Source organism: Camelus bactrianus, chromosome 2 (genome assembly GCF_048773025.1).
Source record: "Camelus bactrianus isolate YW-2024 breed Bactrian camel chromosome 2, ASM4877302v1, whole genome shotgun sequence".
NCBI lineage: Eukaryota > Metazoa > Chordata > Mammalia > Artiodactyla > Camelidae > Camelus > Camelus bactrianus.
In genome coordinates this window covers 91637455-91659543 of record NC_133540.1, presented here as the reverse complement: position 1 = coordinate 91659543, position 22089 = coordinate 91637455, and the positions used below count along the sequence as shown (strand labels likewise).

The following is a 22089-nucleotide window of genomic DNA, read 5'->3' as shown; positions in this document are numbered from 1 at the left end:
GTCTTCAAGCTTCCTGGATGACTTCCCGAATAAGCCTTTTGCACCCTAATCCTTGCCTCAGGATGAGCCCTAATGGGATGTCACCCTAGGCTCAAGAGCCCTGGCCCCAAACTGCTAGCCCCCGTCTTCCCCTCTCTCTTCGCCCCTGCTGCCCTCTCTCTGGCCCACCCAGCCACACGAGCCGTTATTTAGAATCTCACCTGTTTCAAATTCCTTCCTCCATAGGCTGTTTGCACTTATTCCTCCTGCCTGGATGCTCCTCAGTAGTGTTCATCCTTTAGGTTCTCAATCAAATGTCACTTCCTCAAGGAGGTTTCCCTGGCCCTCCAGACTATGACTGTTTTTCTTGACCCTCCTGTACTTTTCTTACGTGGCACTTACTGCAAAGGAAATGAGTTCATTATTTTATGGGAAGAAGAGTATCTGTTTCTAAGTGGGTCTTGCAAAAGACTCGAACTCTAAACGTGGTGTGGGTGTAAGGTAAGGTTTATGGAACACTCACGGTGGGGGGGCAGCGTGGTGCATCTGTTCTGGTCCTCTCACCTGCTAGCTGAGATGCGTGCTGGGCAAGGCGCGGCTGGACAAATCGTGGGAGGTGCTTCAAGAGAAGGCTCCTGCTGTGTACCATTCTTTTAAATAAGGTAACTGGGAGGAGAAAGGGGACAGCTAGTGAACACGAGACAGAGATGTCTCTCTTGTACCGGAGCTTAGCTGAATGTGTCATCCTAATTTTTAAGTGAAAAGCCCCATCAATTAAAAAAAACGTTGAGTTCACACTTCCCAATATATGTATATTTATTTATGTATCCCTGTCAAGTTAAATGTCAAAAAGTAGAGAAGCTGAATTTCTTTATGGAGATCATCATAAGCAAAAATAAAAATAAGCAAAAGTAGAAATGAAATTTTAAAAATAGAAAATTGTAAAATTTCTTTGTACATCCCGACAGATCATTTTGTCCGTGCCCTGAGTGCACACACCGCGAAGTGGAGATGATTGCTCTGGGGCAGTGCTTTCCTGAGCAGACAGGTCCCCTGGGAGCTGGTTAACAGGCAGACTCTGATTCAGCAGGCCTGGGCGGGGCCTGGGACTCTGCATTTCTAACCAGCTCCCCAGTGATGCCAGAAGAATTGGTTTGAGAACTGCACTTTGAGCCACCAGGCTCTAAAGCATCTTGCTGTCCAAATATTCATAAGCTGCTGAAATTTCGATGATCAGGTTAAAAAGAGTGAGATGGTGTCTTCCATTATTTTGGAATGCTTTTCTCTGTCCTGGCTGTTTCCAGGTGGAATCAGTGGAATGTGTGTGACTCTCGCTGCAGTGTGGAATGATTGCCCGTCAGAAAAAACAAAAAGTGAAGGACAACTGGGCAAGGTAAAAGTCTGTTGACTCTTCGTTTCTCCTGGCCTTTACAATCTAATAATCTGTTCTTATTCCTCTGTAGGGATGGCAAAAACACAGTGAGCCCCGCGAACAGGGTCTATGCTGGCTGCTTCCCGTGTGCTGTTTCATTTCCGATCTGGCTCTAATGGCAGAAACCACACTGAACACAAAGGGACCCGGGGTGTGTGTGTGTGTGTGTGTGTGTCTGTGTGTGTGTGTCTGTGTGAAAGAGAGAGAGAGCACCTCGGCCTTCTTTTTGGACCCTCCGTCTGATCTGTCGTGAGGCCTGGGCCAAACCATTCAAGCTCCCTGTGCTCAGGGAGGCAGTGAGGATTTCCCAGTTAGTGACAGAATCTGAGTGATTTGTAGGCATTTGTGTGCTGATTGTCTTGCCCTCTAGGCATGAGCTATGTTGTATCAGGAGGGCAAGAGGGTTCCAAATAGATTTAATATTCCTTGTAAGAGCTTCAACCATCTGCCCGCCAGCTCTCAGTGTGAGCATAATATATGTTTCCAGAATCAAACACAAAGAGCCTGTTTCTCCGTCCTTCTTTTTCCTTTTTTTTCAAAGGCTTTTAGTTTGGATCATTTGTCTTTTCCTAGTCTTTTGGGATAGGTTACTAGGGTCGCCCTCTCTACAGTTATATTTGATTTCATTTTGTTTTCTGATTCCTCTGGTACATTTAAATAAATGGTTTCCTCTTTCCTGATTTCCATGTACCCCCTACAGAACTGTACCCTTGAAATTAGTGTATATACCTGTGAAACCTTGTGGTACACCTGTGAGGTGGTAGGGATTGAACTGCAGGCATTCCCAGTGGGTACAGATGAGACTGTACAGGCATCTGACAGTTCTTTCCAGGCTAAATCTGAATGCTGTTCTCCTGAGTGACGAAACTTTATTTTTCCCCCTTCTTTTAGGGGAAATTTTGTGACTGTTGATGGGCCTGCCCTAGTAGCTACAGCTCATTGTGGGACTAAAGTTATTTGGATGTTGGGTGTCTTTCACCTGGAACCCTTGTGTTGTTTAAAGTAATTGACATACGGGGATCTTAAGCTCTGAAAGTGATGAAAGAAAGGGAAGCCAATCAAGCAGAGTTCTTCGCTTAAAATCTCATTTAAGTTAGAGAAATTTAGCAGGAGATTTGGAAAGTTCTTTACATGAAAGTTGGGTGGGAGCACTATTAGGACTCTCCTAGCATTACTCAGCAAGCAAGTGTTGGGCAGGGAGTGACTGATGGAAAGTGAACTTGGAATATTGTCTTGTAAAGGCTTCAGGGCATAGGGGTCAAAATTCTTCAGTTCTGCTAATTTTTATTTAGTCAGCAAAATTTGCATTGTTTTGCATTAGACAGTATATATTTTAAAACTGCTTTCTCTTTAAACACATTCTACATTCCACATTCGGTTCTCCCTCCAGAGGGGAGGCTAAAAGAGCCTCCCTTGCTGCTCTTCTAGTCTAATCGTGATGGGATGTAGGGGAAGGACCTGGGCACTGGAGGACTGCCTGGATGCCTGGCCAGGCTCCATCTTTTTCTAGCTACATGACCTTGGGAAGGTAATAAACATCTCTGCGCTGTATTTTCCTCAGTTGTAAAGTAGGGATTATGATAGTGTTACCCGGAGGAGTTGATGAAATGATCACATGTGATTGTGCATAATAATATGTGTGAAGTGCTCAGCCCAGTGCCTCCCACACTGCACCTATTGTTGGCTGTTGTTACTGTCATTACCATAGAAATGAACGATGGGGAAGATTGGGAGTGTGGATTCCACATCCTGACTTGGCTGTTTGGCTGTGGAAGATGTTGTCTGAGACACACCTCTGCCCGGGGAAAATTGGAAGGTCAGGGCTGACAGGAGAAGGAACAGAGGAAATAGAAATATTATTTTAAAAAAAAGCTTCGGTCTAAGTACGTGGCTGTTATAAAACTCATGGAGTGGTACGGTTGGATGGGAACTGTCCTTTCCTTCCCTGCAGGCTGGTGCAGGACTTGCCTTGCTTTCTCCTCCTTTCAACCCCCAAGTATTTAGATTTGGTCTGAATTTGAGTCTTTTTTTTTTTTAATTGTGAGACTGATGGGGCCCTAAGGGTGATCTTGTCCAGAACTCCTTACTCTCACTGACTGTCTAGTGCAGAGTGGATCTGGGCCTCTGTGGATAGTTAGAACTGAACAAACCTTTAGGGGGATGGTGTGCTTTTGGCCAGAGCCAAGAGCCTGTCCATTCACTGTCGCCGCTGTCTTTCCTGTGGACTTTTAAGGACACAGGCCACACCAATTATGATGGACCAGTCAATGGAGGGATTTGAAGCAATGAAATGCAAACAAGAATGGTGTTTAGTTTCTGGTTCCCATGGGATCCCTTCCCACCGGGGAGTCAGGCTGCCACGTGTTCAGCTCTATCCCTGTAGCAGTCTGCTTTTTAGTGCCAACTTCCTCTGCCTGCTCCATTGTTTGTGGCCTGTGTGGCCACCATTGCTCCTGAGTGGTACCACGGTCCTGGCCCTGGTGTTCCTTTGCCTAGTGTTGGCTATGCTCCTACTTGCTACTGGCCATTGGTGCACTTGGCCCCAGGGGTTTCATATGATGCCCCACTTCCTTCCCAAGTGAAAATGAACTCTGGCTCTTCATCTTTGAGCCATGGTTTCTAAGGGTGTGGCATAGCCTTGATGCCACAATGGGTTTTGTTGTTGTTATGCGGTATCAGTCCTCTCATTGTCATTGTGGTCACCTAGGCACTCTCACCATCACCAGGATGAACTAGGCCCTTTCCCACAAGCATAATGACACTTATTTAAGCCCCAAACTGGGAGGAGTAACTTAGTCTCTTATTATACCTGTAATATTTCCACTTTCCCATTTATTGATTCAATTTCTTCAGACTGCACCTCTCTCATGAGTCAAAATACAAGTTCCCTCCAGCACTGGGTTGGAAGATTATTAATATCACACTGAATGACTTAACCCCTTAAATAGCCCAATTTCCTTTTGTGCTGACCATCAGCCAATTATATTACTTAAACATTGAATCTTTCCCACATTAGACAACGTCTCCTTTCCAGCCCAGACAGCCAGAACAAGGCTGGGAGGATCAGGTGTGTCTCTTTGTCTATTGAAGAGTCTCTAGCCATCAGTTTCAAATATCTTGCAAAGATTCTTCCAGGGAGCATCATTATAGCTTTCAAATAAATAAACCTTGACATGTCCCTGTACCAGGACTGAAACCCCAAATTCCTGCATCAAAGGAGTAAGCTTGGCTGGGATGTGGGAGTGGAACCTAAAGGACATGATGCTGGGCCCTTCTCCCTCCCTCCACCTCCTTCCATCTCTCTCTCTCTCTCTCTCTCTCTCTCTCTCTCTCTCGCTCTCCCTCTTTCCTCATTTTTTCTTTTGTTTTGCACCTAGCTCAATAGAAGTGCTATTTTGGGGGGCAAAATCTCAGCCTTGGCATGATTTAGTGAAGATGTGAAGGGGCACTGAAGAAATGACTCAATGGAAAGAGCATGGGCTACCAGGAGATTTAGAATATGGGTTCCCCTCTGTCAATATACTAGCTGTGTAAACTTGGGCAAAAACCTTAACCTCTCTGTGCCTATGATTCTGTAAAGTAGGGTCAGGGGAGGGAGAAGTGGTGGATTGGACTAAATTCTTAAAAACATTCTCTTTTAATGGAAATGACCTTCTAGCAACTAGTGATGGAGAAGGCTTAGTATATACTAGGCTTTCCCACCTACCTTCTGGTTAAGGAAGAATGGAGGTCCAGCCATGTGCTCACTTGTTGTACCAAGAAAGAAGTGAGGCAGTTATTAAATTTAAATCAGTAGTATTACTTGAGCACAGAAGATGGAACTGTTTTCCCCCAAATTGTTTTGATTGCTGCCAGTAGCTGCTATTTGGTATGAAATCCATTCAGATCATCAAAAGCCAAAGGAACATACAGTGCATGAAAAGATTTTGTAATTGGCACCATTGTAACTCTGTACGGTGTGTGATCTTAGCTGGGAGGAAGGGAGGGCTGTCGGATAACTTGTAATCTAATTTTCTTTGTTGTAAAATAGAATGTTACTATTGTATTCCTGTGGAATAATAATTATACCATCTCAGCCAAATAGAGCGCCTTTCTCAGGAGGTGCTTAAAGAGCTCAATAGACATCCATTCAGCCTTGTAAACACAGGAAAACCTGGCTTGCTTGCATTTCTCTCAACTGAAAATTCCTATTAGCCAGCATCTCCCCTCATCTGTCCTACCAGGATAAATGATTTTTATGCTGGTGAACCTGACGGGCCAAGAGACACTGAAGTGCCTTCTGAATCATCAAAGAATTATGAAACCTTCAATGGAGTTTCAGTATTAACTGCAATTTATGACAGCCTAATTTTTTTGAAAAGTGGTAATTCACGTGTTGCATAGGTGATAATTGGTTGGAATAGTTGATTAATCAGACTGCTCTATTTTCTGACCAGACTGAAGTACAGTATTTACAGTAACTGCAACACTGGCTCTCAGTGGAAGCAAGGTAAATGAAACTAGTATTCTCTATCCTTACCATTTTTTTAATGAGGTATAATTGACATACAATATTATATTAGTTTCAGATGTACAACATAATGGTTTGAGATATATATATATATAAATGATCACCACAGTAAGTCTAGTTAACATCTGTTACCATACATAGTTGCATTTTTTCTGGTGATAAGAAATTTTAAGATTTACTCTCTTAGCAACTTTCAAATATGCAATACAGTATTAGTAACTAGAGTTGCCATGCTGTACATCACATTGTCATGACTTATTTACTTTATAGCTGGAAGTTTGCAGCTTTTGAGTCTCTTCACCCATTTCAGCCCCACACCCCAGCCCCAATCCCTGCCTCAATCTGTTCTAACTATGAGCTTTTTTTTGTTTAATTTTTTTTTTTAAGATTCCACATATAAGTGAGGTCATATGGTATTTGTCTTTCTCTGTCTGACTTATTTCACTTAGCATAATGCCCTCAAGATCCATCCATATTGTCTCAAATGGCACAATTTTATTCTTTTTATGGCTAAATAATACTTTATTTATATATAAATAAATCATCCATTCAGCCATTGATGGAGACAGTAGGGTTCTCTGTGGCTTGGCAGGCATACATTATTACTCTTTCTGGGAAAATGATCATTTCTAGAACTTATTCTTCAACTTCTACATTAATTTCTAAAATAAATGAGAACAGAAAATAGGTAAATTATAAAAATAGAATATATTGCTTCTTATGGCTTTGCGATCCCCAGGGTCATTGTTGATTACTAGACTGTTAGCTCTTATAGTACAGGTGAGTATCTTTAAAACTTAATTTTGTATGATATTTATTACAGCCTCTTCAAAAACAGAGATTCCTTAAGGAGAGTATCAGTGCAGTAGATTTAATTGTGTTAATTGATCTATTCTAAATGTTTTATTAAAAGATAAGATCTTAAATCAATTAAGGTTAACTTGATCACTTTTTTTTAAATGTCCAAGCTCTTAAAAAGAAGTATTAGAATTGGTGTTGTGCTCAGGTTCACTGCAAAGAATAGAAAAACTCAGGAATATGTAAAGAAGAAAATAAAAAAATCCATTATTCCATCACCCAGAGAAAACTATTATTGCCTTTTGGTATATTTCCTTTCATTGTCTTCTTACGTAGACATGTAAACATTTTACATATAGTACAGGTACTGTATGCTGTCCCCCACCGACATTACATAAAGGAGATTTTCTAGGTGAGTTAAATATTCTTTAAAGACATAGTTACTACTGACTATATTTATGAATCATCATTTATCAATCCAATCTCCTGTTATTAGACTTTAGGTGGTTTCCAAATTTTGCCTTTTTAATGCTTCAGCAAGTATCTTTGCTCATTTGTTTGTCCATCCATTCATTTATTCAATCAGTTTTTACTGAGGACTGTGTGCCAGGCTCTGGGCCAGTAGTTGAGAATACAACATTAATCATAACCCTCCTAATAGCTAACATTTATTACCATTACTAACTATGGACCAGGAACCTTATTAAATGTTAGTATGTTAATTATATAAATATGTATTAGTATAATACTCATTCTAATAAGTTAGTATAATAGTATTAATTAAATCCTTATGAGGTAGGTATTATTATCTGTTTTCTTATTTTCTAGATAATAAAATAGAGGCTTACATAATTGAAGTTACTTGCCTAAAACACTAAGTTGGTACTTGGGAGAGCCAGAATTCAGTCCCAGGCAGCCTGACTCCAGTCCAGTTCTTTTAACCACAGTGGCTACTTTGTCAGTAAAAAAGACACTCCCTTGCCCCTACGGATGTGCAACAGTTTTAAATGTTATACTCTGAGTGATTCTCTGATTATTTTCTTAGGATAAAGTCTAGAAATATACTGGGTCAAAGAGTACAAATAATCCCAGTGAACAATACTGTGGTCAAGGTCCTAAATGGGGCAGGACCGGAGATGACAAGATTACCTATCTATCTATCTATCTATCTATCTATCTATCTATCTATCTATCCATCCATCCATCCATCCATGCATCCTGGGTCTCTGTTGTTGCTCTACCAGCAAGGTAGATAGCAGGAGATAGGTGTAGGGGTGATTCAGGCCCCGGGGAAGCTCTGGGCAATGCTTTTTTTGCTGTCAAGGCAGAGTCAGTGGGTGGTTGCCCTTCAGAAATGTGTATTTTCTCTTGACACTGTAGGATGCAAGATAGCAGAGGGGAGGCAGCAAAAAGAGGAAGAGCTAGCTCATCAGAGGAATGAGTCTAGATGGCAAGTGAATGTGTAGCCCCTTTGAATGAATAGCGTCACAAGAAAATGCCTCTGCTCGCTACAAATCACCAGTGCAGTTAGAAACTTTCTTATTTCAATCAGTGTTTAGGAGAGCCTTCCTTGCACCTAAATCATAAATTACTCATATGGCAAGTGACTGTAAATTTTCTTTCTGCTCCTCATATTCCATACTTCTTAAGTTCCACTCCCCCAGATGAACATTACCTGTTCGTTGCCAGCTTTTTGTGATGCAGTACTGTGTAGTAGCAAAAACACAGACTTGATTGGTGGCTGTCCTAGCTTTGGTTCCTGGCTTTGCCACTAACCTGCTGTGTGGGATTGGACAGTCTTTTAAATTCTCGATTTCTTACCTTTAAAATAATACATAGTTGTAATGATAGTCAAATGAAGTGCCACGAGCTGAAAAAAATAACAGCTAACCTGTACTGAGTTCTTATTATAAGTAGCACAAAATAAGACACTGTTCTAAGTATTTAAAATGCATACATGTATGTATTCCTCTGAATAATCACATGGTAAGCTGGATTCTAGATAGCTCTATGGCTTTCACACCTGGTGTTACTTCTGTGATTATGTTACATAATGTGGCAAAAGAGACTTTGAAGATGTGATTAAGGTGACTAATAGTTGTCCTTAAGATAGGAAGACTATCTAAGTGGGCTTGGATATTATAGTCATGTAACCACATGAGCCCCTTTAAAGCAAAAGTTTTCTCTGGCTATTGGCAAAAATAGAAGTCAGGGAGATTTGAAGCATGAGAAGGACTCAAGGCAACTGTTCCTTAGAAAATGGAAGAGGTCATATGAGGAGCCTGGGCAGCCTCTCCAAGCAGAGGTCGGGCTCCCTGCTGACAACTGATAAGGAAACAAGGGCTTCAGACCTATAGCTGCAAGGAACTGGATTCTGTCAATAACCTGTGTTTGGAAGTGCATTCTTCTCAGAGCCTCCAGATGAGAGCCCAGCTGGCTGTATCTTGGTTTCAGCCTTGTGGGATTCTAAGCAGGGAACCCAGTTGAGCCCGCTAAACTTCTAACCCACAGAGCTGCAAGATAATGAATGGGTGTTTTTTAAGATGCTAAGTTGTGACAACAATAGAAGAAGAATACAGGTTGCATGCAGTAGCTACCTTTATTCTTATGCCTGTTTTGCAGATGAGGAAACTGAAGCACAGAGAAGACACTTGTCTGAAGTCTCACAGCTATTAAATATCAGAAGTGGGATGGAGGTAGTCTGTCCCCAGAGCCCACAGTCTGTCACAGCAACACAGTGCCTGAGACGTTTGTGGGTACTCATTGCGTATTAATTTTCCTTCTCGTCTCTTTTTAGTGTAGCTTAGAGGGCACCCAGCTGCCACATTTCTCGATTTTGCCGCTGGTGGGTGTCTGGTGTTATGGCACTGGGTTTGGGATAAAGATTGCATACTTGGAGCATTATTTTCATTCATGGGAGTAGGTCTTTTTATAATATAACAAATCTGAATATTTCATAGGCCATAGAATACAAAAGGTAAAACCAGAGATTTCAAAGAAACTATGTTTTTGATGATCTCTTTACTGTGAAAAATACTTGATTAAAAAATAGTCTGAGACGCACTGAGCTGATACAGTCAAATTAATTTACACCTTTTCTTCCCATTTTCTTTCCTAAACTCACAGTGAGTTTGCTGTACCAGCTAGAATTCCTGAATGAGAATCAGGAAATCTGGACCCAGCTATTCATCGCCATCCATCCAACCATCCATCTTCTATTCATGGAGTCAAACAAGCATTTGTAGAATGCTGCTATTTGCCTGGAGTGTCTCGAATACAATGTGACTTGATGAAGTAATACAAACTTTTCTAGTTCTGCTTCCTTGCATTTAAAACTAGGCGATTTGAAAAACCTTTCTCTAGGGTCTCTCTATTAACAAATGAATGCTTTTTACAGTTCTTGTATGTGCTGACCTCTGGATTTGACAAAGGAGGACAATGTTTCAAAGTCCAGCCTGGGCACCACCTGCATCAGAATCTGCTCAGTGAAAAAGCAGATCCTGAGGCTGCCCCAAACCTTCTGAATCAGAAACACTGGGAGTTGGGGCCCAGGACTTCTGGTTTTAACCAAGTTCTCCGGGTTATTCTCATGCACACTTAAAGTTTGAAAGGATACGAAATAAAGATATAACATAGGCTCTGTGTCCTAAAAATATCTCCCTTATTAAAAGACAAGCCTTACAGGTTTGGAAAGAGAAACAGGGCATACCTGCGTGTATCGGTCTCCTGGCCGTCTCCCCCACCCCCACCGGAACCTGCGACCCCAGCCAAGGCTGTGATTATGGAGCGCATCTGGCCCAGCTCCTGTGCCTGCAAAGTCACCTTCCCCCTTCTGGGGCTTACCCCCATTCAGTCACAGGGGTTAAGGTGAGAACGTGTGCGGGAGTTCCCCCTCCCAGGCTTCGGGAGCCTTCCCTTTCCCAGAGGGAGGGTGGGGCTGGCGCAGGCCGCCCGGGAGCCCCTGCGGGCAGCTCGTGCTTTGCAGCGGTAACCTGCCTGGCAGCCCCGGCCTGAGGCAGCCCCGGCCTGAGGCAGCCTTTTCCACCTCCTTCGGCGCGGAGAGGGGAACTGGGGAAGCGGGTCACCCCGGCCGGCCCGGTAAGCAGACCCTCCCGGCCTTAGCCTCTAGCTCTCCCGCGGAGCGTCAGGCCTCGGCCACAGCCGAGCGGCGTGGCCGAGGCGTGGTGCCCGGAGCCGGGCCGCCAGTGCCCGCGCCTCGGCGCTCTGCCCGCCGGTGCCCTTGCCGGCGCGCGGCGCCCGTCCTGCGGCGCGTTGGCCCTCCCGCCACCCCCTCGGCGGGGCCCTTCCCTTTACTCTGGTGATAGTGACATTCAGCGGGAAAGGCGAGCGCAGACGGCAGCGCCCCGCTCCCGCGGCGCGTGCGGCTCGGGCGGTGGACCTGGCCGCGCGCACTCGCACCCCGCACCCCGGGCGGCGGCGGCCCGGCAGCCGGCGCGCTCGCCCCCGGCCCCGCCCGGGCCCGGCCCGGCCGCGGGCAGCCCTCAGCCCCGGGCCGCACAGACCGGCCGGCTGCGGGTGAGACCTCGCCGCTCCGGCTCTCGCGCAGGGAAAGGACGGATCCGGCGCCTCGGGAGAGACCCTGCCTCACTGCTCGTATATGGCAAAGTTTCTCGCCAAGCTCTTGGGCTGCACGTTGCCGAGCAAGGGCGCCTCTCCCATGTTTGAGGTAGGTGGAGGGTGTGTCCCCGCAGCGACGGCCGTCTGCGGTGGCCGGCGACCCCTGACTGGGGCCCTGTACCGTCTCACTTGCTTGCTTTCCACCTGCAAGTCTGGGGTGGGGCAGGGAGGATGGTCGGGGGAGACCAGAAGCCCGGGAGCCTGAATTCTTGCTTCCCTGGACTCAGTGAATCTTTTTTTACTCCCTTCTCCAGTTGACAGGTCAACACGTTTTCTGTCAATCTGGACGAGTTTTGAGAGTTGCTCTTTACCTAAAATACCACGAATGTCCGAAAATGAGGGGTATCCTGCCGTCCCTCTTTGCTGCCTAATATGTTTTTCCTTTTCACCTGAAAAAAAAAAAAAAGCAATACGTGCAAGCTTTCAGAAGGTTCCCACCTTCCCGCCTCCTCTACTCCCTTCCCCCAATCTCCAGCACACCGCAAACTCCGTTGAAGTTAACTCATTTCTTCTTCTGGGAGTGAGATACATTGGGGACGAGAAGGGTTAAAATGCCAAGTCAGGTGAACAAATCGCAGTTCTGAAGGCAGGTCCATCTAATTGCTCACACCTGTCTGAGGTGGCGGTGATGCTGCTCTAAGCATCCCTGCAAGGGGTGGTTTATGAGAATGCTGGCTTGCTTCCCCTCCTGGGGCCGAAGGTGGTATCAACTGCTTTATAGGAAACCTATATTGGCCACTCAGTGGGGACAGATTCACACTGTGCAGAGGCAGCCTCCCAAACCCCCAGCTCCGAGTGGGAACAATGTGTATCTTTTGTCTCTGTCTACTCCTGGCCTCCCCTAACAGACTGCCTGACTACTGACTACTGGGCCTGGACCAGAGGAAGGTGGCTGTGGCCAGGTTAACCAGTGCTGCAGCGTGTGCCTACCCGGCACTCCTCCCTCAGTCCTAGGCCTCAGACAACTTTCCCTGCCAGACCCAGGTTGCTTCAGGAGCTGCCTCAGCCCTCTGTCTGCAGTTTCCTGACCAGCTAGAGAGAAACCAGACTGAAATACCTGGGTACTTGGTAGCCTGAAATCTCAACAACTGTGAGGAGCCGGGAGAAGTAAAAGTTGTCCAGGCCTGCAGATAAAATTAGCTACTTCCTGTGGCACATGGCATCTCTGCCCATTTGCTTCTCTGTGACGTAAATGTTAGGCAGCATCTGGGGGTCGTTCTAGAGACCTGAGATACTCCTTTAAAATTGCTTTTCTCCTTGGCTTTCTCTTCACTTGTATTTGGATTTTTGTTCTTAAATTACCAGATCCCATGACGAGCAATTTCGGTTGTATGTGCTGCTTTTGGGTTGTATATTTTTGCCTGTTTTATACTCCAGCCAATTGATGCCCCACCTTGATTTCTTAGAACAATTGGCTCCCAGTCATTGCTGGGAGGAGGGGGCCTCAAAAACTAGTCACAGACCTATTTTGACAGTTGAGAAAATGAGTGGCTGTTTTGTCTTTGAAGAGCTCTAGGGAAAGGGAATTCGGTGCTTGGTAACTCCTTACATCTTGCTCTGTGTTATTTTAATAACAAACTTGAGGCAGGCGCTGCTGTAGCATCTGCTCTCTCCTTTCTACAGATGATTGATTCAGTGTTGGCTGAATCAACCCCAAATACTTCACCCGGGTATCACTTTTAATCACTGTTGCTGGAAGTGTTAAGTGATCATCCGTTTCCTACCTGTGGGGGAAAACCTTTGCTCCCAGAGAAATGAGTAACTGAGTCAGTAATGTGTTTCGAGGATGCTTTCTGCTCAGGCAATAACACCCTTCAGCACACTCTTACTCATAAATGAAGAGGCAGTTGTTGAGAGCTCTCTGCATCTGGGAAGGAGAGAAATGTGTGAGAAAGAGGGTTCTTAAACCTTTCTAAATATTCATATCCTGAAAGTGGAGGCAGTGCTAGGATGTGAGAGGATTTTAGGCAGCTTTTCATTTCCACCAAATGCTCTCATTCTAACTTCGGAGGTTACCTTTAGTTTCAGGGAGATCAAGAGTGGAGATGGATGTTTTCACAGCGCGTGGTCTTTGGTTTCATTTTGGTCAGGAGGTGGGCCAAGAATGTAGTTTCTCCCTGCACAGGCCAAATAGGCTTGCACAGAGGAGATTCTGCCTGAAAGAGTACTGAGTCCCGATGGGACCTCTTGTGTGTTTGCAGTTGTCTGACAACTGGGTGACAGGTTATGGAGAACATGGGAGCAAAAAGTCACTGTGCTTGAAAGACGACGCCCGTGCGTGCTCTGCTGCGTCATCTTCAGAGGCTAAGGACAGATGGTGTGCGTTTGAAACACAGGATGTCTTCATGATCTTTTTGTTATCCTTTCCTTCTTCTTTGTCAAGTATTTAAGTTTACAAACCAAGTCTTTGAGAAGTAATTTTAAAATTTCAAGAAAAAGCAAAGGATGCCAAGTTTACCCCAGCCGCATCAGTGCCCTGAGCACCGGGCTAGATGTTTGGAATGATGTTGGCGCCCCACCAAGGCAGGGCCCCTGCAGAATGAGTGGGCTTGCTGGGTATCCAGCTGTCTAGAAAGGTGGGGCTTGCTGAGCACACAGCTAAGGGTTTCAAACCTAGCAGGTTCTGCTTATATGTGTCCTGTGTGCTTGGGTGGATGGATGTCTGGCCCTGGCATCCATACCTTTGCCTTTAAGCTCTGGTGTATTATGAACCTGTCTCCCTCCTCCAGCCTCAGTGTTGCTTTGCGTTGTACCTCAGGGCTAGTAGTGATGGGTCGGGCTCCAGGACAGGAAGTGACAGAATTACATAGTCAGAGGTGATGGCTTTTTCTTCTTCCAGGCCTCTCTTCCCTCAGTCTACAAACCTGCATTTTTAATCCTTCCATCCTTTGTCATTTAATGGTGGGGGGACCTTTCAGCAGCCCTGCTGGACAGAACACATCTGGCTCCACAGAAAAAGGCTGTCAGTTCCACGCCCACTGTTCATGGATGTGGTCTCTAGAATTGTTGCTCCTCATGGATATTTACTTATTTCCACATTCTCTTTTCTGATCCCACCAGTACTTCTGCCTCACTGCAACTACAGCTTTATTTAAATTTATCCATAATACATAATAACTATCACTTATTGCCTTCTCTGGGCCAGGCATTATTCCAAGGGCATAATATACCTGGTATCAGCTATCCTCTCAATAGTTTCACAGTATAGGTGTTAACAGCCATGTTTTCCAGATGGAGAAAATTAAGGTTTAGAGAGTTTAGGTAATTTGCTTAACGCCACTCTGGTAATATGGGCTACCGTGAGGATCTCAAGGTTCACCTCCCTCAACTCCTCAACTGTGGTGACTTGGTGTTTAGGGTTTTGCTTTGTTTTGCTTTTTGTGTTCTACCTCAGCTTCCTTTCTAGATGTACTCTTTCTCTTTGGAAGTAGGAAAGGCAGCCCCCCACTCTTTCAGTTTCTTTCTTTCGTTGCTTCACTCTCACTGTGGTACCACTGGGATGGCATAAGTACCTTACTCCTGGAAGGGTTCAATCCAAGGTTGACTGAACTCAGAGGGATTGTTAAGGGAAAGATTCAGGGTCAATCGTGGTGACCCTTCACAGGCAACTTCCATCTGTGGAGCATTTCCTGTATGTTGTCCTGTCTTACTCTCCTATAATATTGAGAAGGAAGTCGTGTTGTCGTCCCTGTTGCAGAAATGAGGAAGCCAAGGCTCAGTCATTACATGAATTGTCCAAGGTCACTACCTACTAAGGGTCTGATCTGGGAGGTAAATCCTGGACTCTGATGTGGCATGCCTTGCCAGCCAGCTGGGATTGATTTACCTCATCTTTTTCTTGCCTCTGATCTCTGTCTCACCCACTCTGTCTTTTGGACTATAGCCAAAGTCATCTTCCTTAATAGCCCAATTCAACACAGTATCCCATTTATAGATCCCAGATCCTTTGGTGGTTCACCATTGCATGCAGGTTCAGCAGGGTGCATGATTCCCCTCGACAGTGTATTCCTACCTCATTTTCTTGTCCAGTCTTACCTTCCTCCTCTTATCTTTCCAGTATTCCAGAAACTTTAGTCTATTCCGATTTCCTGATCATGTCCTCTCAACTCCTGGCTGTTCCTCTGCCTGGAATATTCTTCCCCTAATATTCACCTATTGATGTCTCTCCTTTCTTCAGCTCAAATCTTATCTCCAGATCCACCCCTTGGGCATCATCCAGCTCCCCACACAGGCCCACTGATGTTAGTTGTGTTTGTTTCTCTATGAGACCTTGGACAACTTTCTCTTGTAACTTCTCAGTGCTTCAGTTTTCTGTGTTCAATGGGGATAATAGCAGTGCTGAATGATAACAGCAGGGCGGTGAGGGCCAAATGAGTTAATGCCTGGAAAGTACTTGGAATAGGGCTCAATGCATGGTATTTGCTGAGGTTCCTGCCTGTGTGTCTCTGACCTCTTCAGCCTCAAGAGCTGAGTACTTTTTCCCCTCATAGCACCTAGCAGAGGATTTTACACATAGTTTTGCACCAGATAAATGTCTGATGGGTTGAACTGATCTTTCATTCCTGAAAGTTCATGATTTTCTTTGCCCTTGAATTATTTGTTGCTTATCAGAAATTCCAATTTAACCAGCATCTGGTATTTTTATTTGCTACATTTGGCAACCCTGTCTTACCTTCTTCCTCTTCCCCTCAGCACCCAGCTCCTAGAGACCAATCCCTCTCAGTTGGGGATGACTTGTCCCCATCCTTCCCTCTTTATAGCTACTGTGCCAGAGGTCCTGTCCCAGGCCAAGGGTACCACCTCTAGGGACTTGCAGCCGAGCAGCTGTCTATACCCAATGCCTGACTAGTGAGCAGGCTTGATAAGTGATGATAAAGCTAGCAAACTTCCCACTCCAAGTGCCAGAGCTGTGGCTGAGAGAGGCGTATTACTGGCATTCTGTTTATTCATTCTTCACGTGTTCGCTGGTTCACTCAGTCATTTACTCATTTAACAAATGTTAAATGCCAGCTTTGTGCTAGATGCCCCATGGAAGCCTTGCTAAGAGACATTCAAACAGTTATGGCTGTGACCCACAGTCAGAAATATCTTTTACTTAGCAATACTGAATGCACATAGCTATTTATACCTATAACTCTGAAATTAAGTTTCAAGAATAATACTTTTCCTTATGATGGGGATGTACTCTGATGTATGCAATTCTGTTCTTTCCTTTCCGTTCCATTTCGTCCATTCTATTAAGAATTAAACTGGGAAAGACTCACTGAATTGATTTCATGAGTTGTGACTCATAAATTGAAAAGCGCTGCTGTATGGGATGGTAAGATTCTATTTGCACAGAACAGTTTGTATCACTTCATTATCCCCAAACTGTACTTGCACATTACTGTACTATACATTGGGGGATTTTTTTTTTTTTTTGGTCTATCTTGGGAAGCCAGTCACCATGCAGAACATTATTTTGGGGGGAGAAAATATTTTCAGAGTTTTAAACATCTAACTTACCAAATAACTTTTGATGAATATCCTGCCTCTAAATTGGGTAAAAGGTTTGGTCAGGTTACATGGGCATATTTCATGACATGGTTTTTTATTTTGAACACTGTACTCAAATTTCAGTTTATTTCTCTCTTTGCATCTGGTAACAACAGATTTGCTCCATGGGTTGGATTGACTTCCTAGCCTACATTTAGTGGGTCTTTCCATTTATATATATATATATATATATTTGTTGTTGTTGTTGTTGTTTTATTTTTTCTTTTTTTCCCTTTAAGAGAGGCACTGGTGATTGAACCCAGGACCTTGTGCATGACAAGCACATGTTCTACCACTGAACTATACCATCCACCCCCTCCAGTTATATATTTTAATTGACCCTATCCCTTCCCCCTTGAAGGGAGTTTATGCTTTGAAGCAGTTTCTTCCCTCTAATTTGCCTGGTGAAGATCTTGATTTTATCCATTACAATGAGCTCCTTTGTTGGTTTAAATGAATCTTGCACACTCTCATCCACTTGATCATTCTGATCGGCTTCAAGCATCTAAAGGATGAACCATGTGGTCTGGCTGTTTTGAAAGCAAATAACTTGGATGAGTGTGGCGGTAGCTTCAGTGATTGGATGTTGGTGGATGATCATAAAGGATAAGTTTACTTTAAGAATAATAGCTCCTGTTGCCACAGCTGGGATTCCTATGAGGGTCATTTGAATTTTAAGCTAATGGGTACTGAGTTTGCCTTTTAAATTTACCATTCAGTTGATTTGAGGGCCAACTGGATGTCTCTACCACATCTGAGCCATTATATACACACGGGCAACTCTGCTTACCTTTTGTGTTAGCTGCTTTTAAACCCTGCATGTGGTCCTAAATGCACGCATTTCACTTATAAGAATATTTGGTCCCATTATGATTACATCTGTCTAATGGCTGCGTGCTGAGAAACTGTTACATGATTTTCTCCTTTTTTTGTATTTTGATAAGGAAAGGCTGGTGTTTCACATCTGTCAGATCGCCAGTGCTGGCTGCATGTCACAGGGAGCAGGGTTAGGAGCTTAACTCTTTGGTTTATTTCCTTCTGCTTAGGTCTTTTCAATTTGTAGTGATGTTCTTGTACATTATGAATTTCTACTTTGCAAATCTTTGATAAGACACAATAGGTCTAGTAGTGATGTTTATATTAGGAAAGCTCTACCTACTTAGAGTTGCCTATGGAAGTGGCCTATAAATAAAAGTACAACTTTAATTTGAATTTTGTGAGGAGTAAGGACTGTGCTTTCCACCCTTGGAGAGTCTTAAAAGTATTCTAGGCCTATTTCTCCAAATACCTATAGTATATTAACGATATTCTATGTCTCTTTCAAACCTCTACATTTTCAAACCAAAATAGAGGACTCATCATCCTGCTCCCACGTGAAACCCACTTCTCCTTCTAACTCCATCGTCAGCCAAAAGCCCCACACGTCCACGTCTTTTTTTTTTTTTTTTTAACTCAGAGTAGCATTTTGGTACCATCTTTCCTTCCTTCCTTTTCTTTTTCCTTCGTGAACAGTTTGTCAGTGACTCCTGTAGATTTTTTCTTGCCTTTATGGCTTTCTTTTTATTCCTACTAGTCATCATCCACTGACCTGACAAGCATTTATTGAGTATGTGCTATGACCAAGCTCTGGTGGGGTCTGTAGGGGATTTCTCCATAAGCCCCTAATTAGCTTGCTTCCCTGAAGTCTCCCTCCTCGCCCCTTTTCCTGGATGTGCTGCTAGTGTACCACAGAGCCTTTTCATTGTTACTTTCCTGTGTGAGAGTCTTCATGACTTTCTATTTCCAAAGGCTCAGGGCTCTAAATTCTGCCTAGGTTGTTTGTAAGGTATTCACTTAAGTGTCTCACCCTGCCCGCCCGACTTTGCTTCCTGCCGTTGACTTCCTTCAGGGATCCTCCCGTGTCCCTTCTTGCCCTGTGCCTTTGTTTATGCTCTTTGTCTATCCTGCTGTGTGAGGACCTCTCCTCATTCTTTCCATTCTTCCTACCTAAACGCTATCGAATCTTCAGAGCTGTAGTAAAGACCCAGCCCTTCATGAAGCCTTCCCTAAATAAAGCAAAGAGGCTAGGAGTACACAGGCTGGCAAATCAAATGCTAAGATTGACTTCCAGTCTTAGCTCCCTCACTTCCTAACAATGTGCCCTTAATTAAGTAAATTACTTGCTTGTGTCTCACTTTTATTTTCTGCAAAATTAAAATGATAATAGTAGTTATCTTACTGAGTTGTTATGAGGATTAGATAATTCAAATAAAATACTTAGCATAGTACCTGGCATGTGGTAATTGACAAAAATAAATAATAATAATCATTATAGTTACTATAACATACATTTTCACCTTGATCCCCATACCCTGAGTATTCTCTCTTCTTTGACTATTTTAGAACATACCTTATACTTTTCTGAATTCTCTACAGTGCTGAACACAATATAGGTGCTCAATCAATGCTTATTAATTTTGAAAACATGCCATATACTGTTTTATCAAAATCTGGGAACTGACTTATTTCTGCATATATTTAATTGTATTTCATGGAAATATGACAGCCACTGTCCTTCAGTGACTTGCCCCCTCATCTGTGGGATGTATGTTGATGCTAACTTAGGCTGCAGTTGGATGAATGATGACAATGCACTTTTACATGCAACTGTGGCAGAAGCAGGACTTGAAAAATGTGCCAGTTGTAAATGCCATTTAAATGGAATTCGACCATAGATTGCAATACAATTAAACAAAGCGTATTTTTAATTTTTCAATTGGTTTGCAGAACATGTATCCTCAAAATAGGTCAAGTGAAGCAAATCCATGCCATAGTCAAGATTTTAGTCCTCAGACTTTTATGTTCTAAGCTGTTGATGGAGAATTCTGGCTTAAAGTCAGGTTAGATTATTCCAAAATTAATTTACTCCAAAGAACATTTACCCAGTGGGCTGCCTTATCATTTCCAGTGGGAAAGAGGCAGTAATGATGCCCTGCTTCCCTGGAAAACTCTGTTAGATGGACTGAGAGCATGGGAATTTACTGTCATGGAGATTATTTGAATTTGGTTGAAAGTCTAGTGAGGATGCCTACAGAGAGGCACATGGGCTGAAAACTAAAGAGAGTCAGCGTTATGAATTGCAAAGAACCTATACCCGGAGCCTTAAGATCTGGATTCTGAGCCTGGCTCATCTCCTCACTAGCTGAATGCAACTGGAGGAAATCTCCTTACCTCTCGGAGTGTCAATTTTCATAGCTCTAAATTGCAAGGATCAATACTTGATTTGCTTTACTCACAGAAATGATGTGAGGCTCTAGTGTGGTAATAAATGTGAAAGTCCTTTATGAAATATCAAGCATTATACAAATGTGAATTGCCATCACTGGTCCTGTGATGAAGAGGACAGAAACATAAGGTGTATACTTGGCATCCTGGGCAAGCAGGGACCTGCTGGCCAGTGGGCTATTCGGGATGGTATGAATGATAAAGAAGAGAAATGCTTCTGTTTGAAAGATAGAGAAGGAAATATGAAGCAGTCATAATTTACAGCTAGAACTTTGACCCTTGTGTGATAACCCCTGGGATCTCTTTGTATCCAGAGGTTTCCTTAGGGAATAATGCACTTTTTGATAACTAAACTTGAACTAAGTTTATGAATGAAATTCTATCAACATGGGGGAAGGAATGCAGATAGCGGTGACAGAAGGCAAATTGCAGGGAAGGACTGCTGGACCAGACTCAGAAAGAGGGTCTCAGAGTATAGGATTATAGATTGAAGAAACATATAGTGGCTATTGTTTGAATTCACTCCCTATTCCGTCTGTCCCCCTGAGTCTACCCTGTGCCAGGAAAAAGAGTCTGACATACAATGACTCAAGCAACCTTGTTATGGGGCCATTTCCGAGAGTAGAACTCAGAGGAGGGAGCCTTTTCATTGCAAGGGGAGCACTGATGGTCTGGCAGGAGCAGAACAGACACCCAGACAACCTGCAGCCAGCACGGTCTGATAGGTGTTTGGACTGGTTTGAGAGCTCATATGATGTAATTTCCTCCAGAGGACACCTACTGATACCAAAGGAGGAAGGGATCCTTGGAAAAGAATCTGATGTGCTCAGAATGGGGATGGAATTATGTAGCTAGCAAAACTGGGATATAAGTGATAAGGTGACTTCATTTGTAACCACATTTGGGTACATAAAACTGGCCCCATATTATCTTGTCAATTTCCTTCTTTCCTATTCCATTTTTGAATTAGGGTAGGCCTTTTGTGAAATCTAACCCCCAAGCCATTTTTTTTTTTGGCCCAACAAGCTTATTCTTGATATTTATTTTAACCAAATTTCATGTGTGTTAAAATGTATTGTGTGTCTGTTAAGAGAAGGTGGGGTAGTGTGGGAGAGGTCAGACCACATGCATAGCCACACACAGACAGAAAGACACAAAGACATACAGTGACTTGATCCTGGAATGGCCATGGTGATTGAACCACATCATAATCAGTGGTTAAAATGAATCCAGAAATCTCACTGATTTTACTTACCAACTTTGCTCCAAAACCTTAAATGTGCTTATGTATGTGAAACCAAGCTCATGGGCCACTTCTCAAGGGTTAACAGATTGAACTTCCTTGCCTTTTGAGTTTCCCTTTTGCCTCCTTCCTCTCCTCTAGTTTAGGGAAGTCCTTTCTAAGAGTCTGTGACATAGCTGTGTGCAATTTTCATTTTTTCCATCTCACTCTGCAAATAGAAACTGATTTCATTTTTTTCTCATGTATAAAGAAATAGTGCATCTGATTTCACAGGCCAGAAAAAAATGATTGGAAAGCATCCAGCCAGGCCCTAGGGAAGCCCCTAAAATTATTCTCTACCTTATGGACTGTACAGATTGTTTGTGTGTGTGGCTGGGGAAGATGAGGGCAGGGAAGAGGGATTTGGGAAATAAAATTTTCTTGTGCCCAGATGTTGTGAGTGAGTCAGATGGCTGGGTGAGTACCCTGATGCCGACTGTGATTTTTAGGAGTCCATTTGCTCAGTGCCAGGTTGGATGTCCAAGCAGCTGGGTGGACCCTTGGGGGTTCCCAGTTAATGTAGCTCCCTGTCTCTGCATGTTGTGTGGACTTCCCTTATGTGCGACAACTTCTTGGATAGGTAGAGAGACTTTACTTGGCTTACCTTGGATTACATCTTTGATTTGGAATTACTGCACGTTAGAATGACCA

The 22089-nt window shown here is 43.6% G+C and overlaps 1 protein-coding gene and 1 non-coding gene across 3 annotated transcripts in view; one reads left to right on the top strand and one right to left on the bottom strand.

Annotated features, from left to right (window-relative positions):
• The first annotated feature begins 10869 nt into the window (after nucleotides 1-10869).
• The window catches only part of LOC105065303 (uncharacterized), a 418567-nt gene continuing 407347 nt past the window's right edge, over nucleotides 10870-22089 (top strand). For both annotated transcript variants that reach the window (XM_074346104.1, XM_010950390.3), the window contains exon 1: nucleotides 10870-11406. In XM_074346104.1, the coding sequence (XP_074202205.1) occupies nucleotides 11338-11406 (69 nt within the window). In that variant the 5' untranslated portion in view covers nucleotides 10870-11337. The remainder of the gene's footprint in view (nucleotides 11407-22089) is intronic.
• Nucleotides 17130-17202, bottom strand: TRNAD-GUC (transfer RNA aspartic acid (anticodon GUC)). The gene has a single exon. It is a non-coding gene; the product is annotated as a tRNA-Asp (tRNA).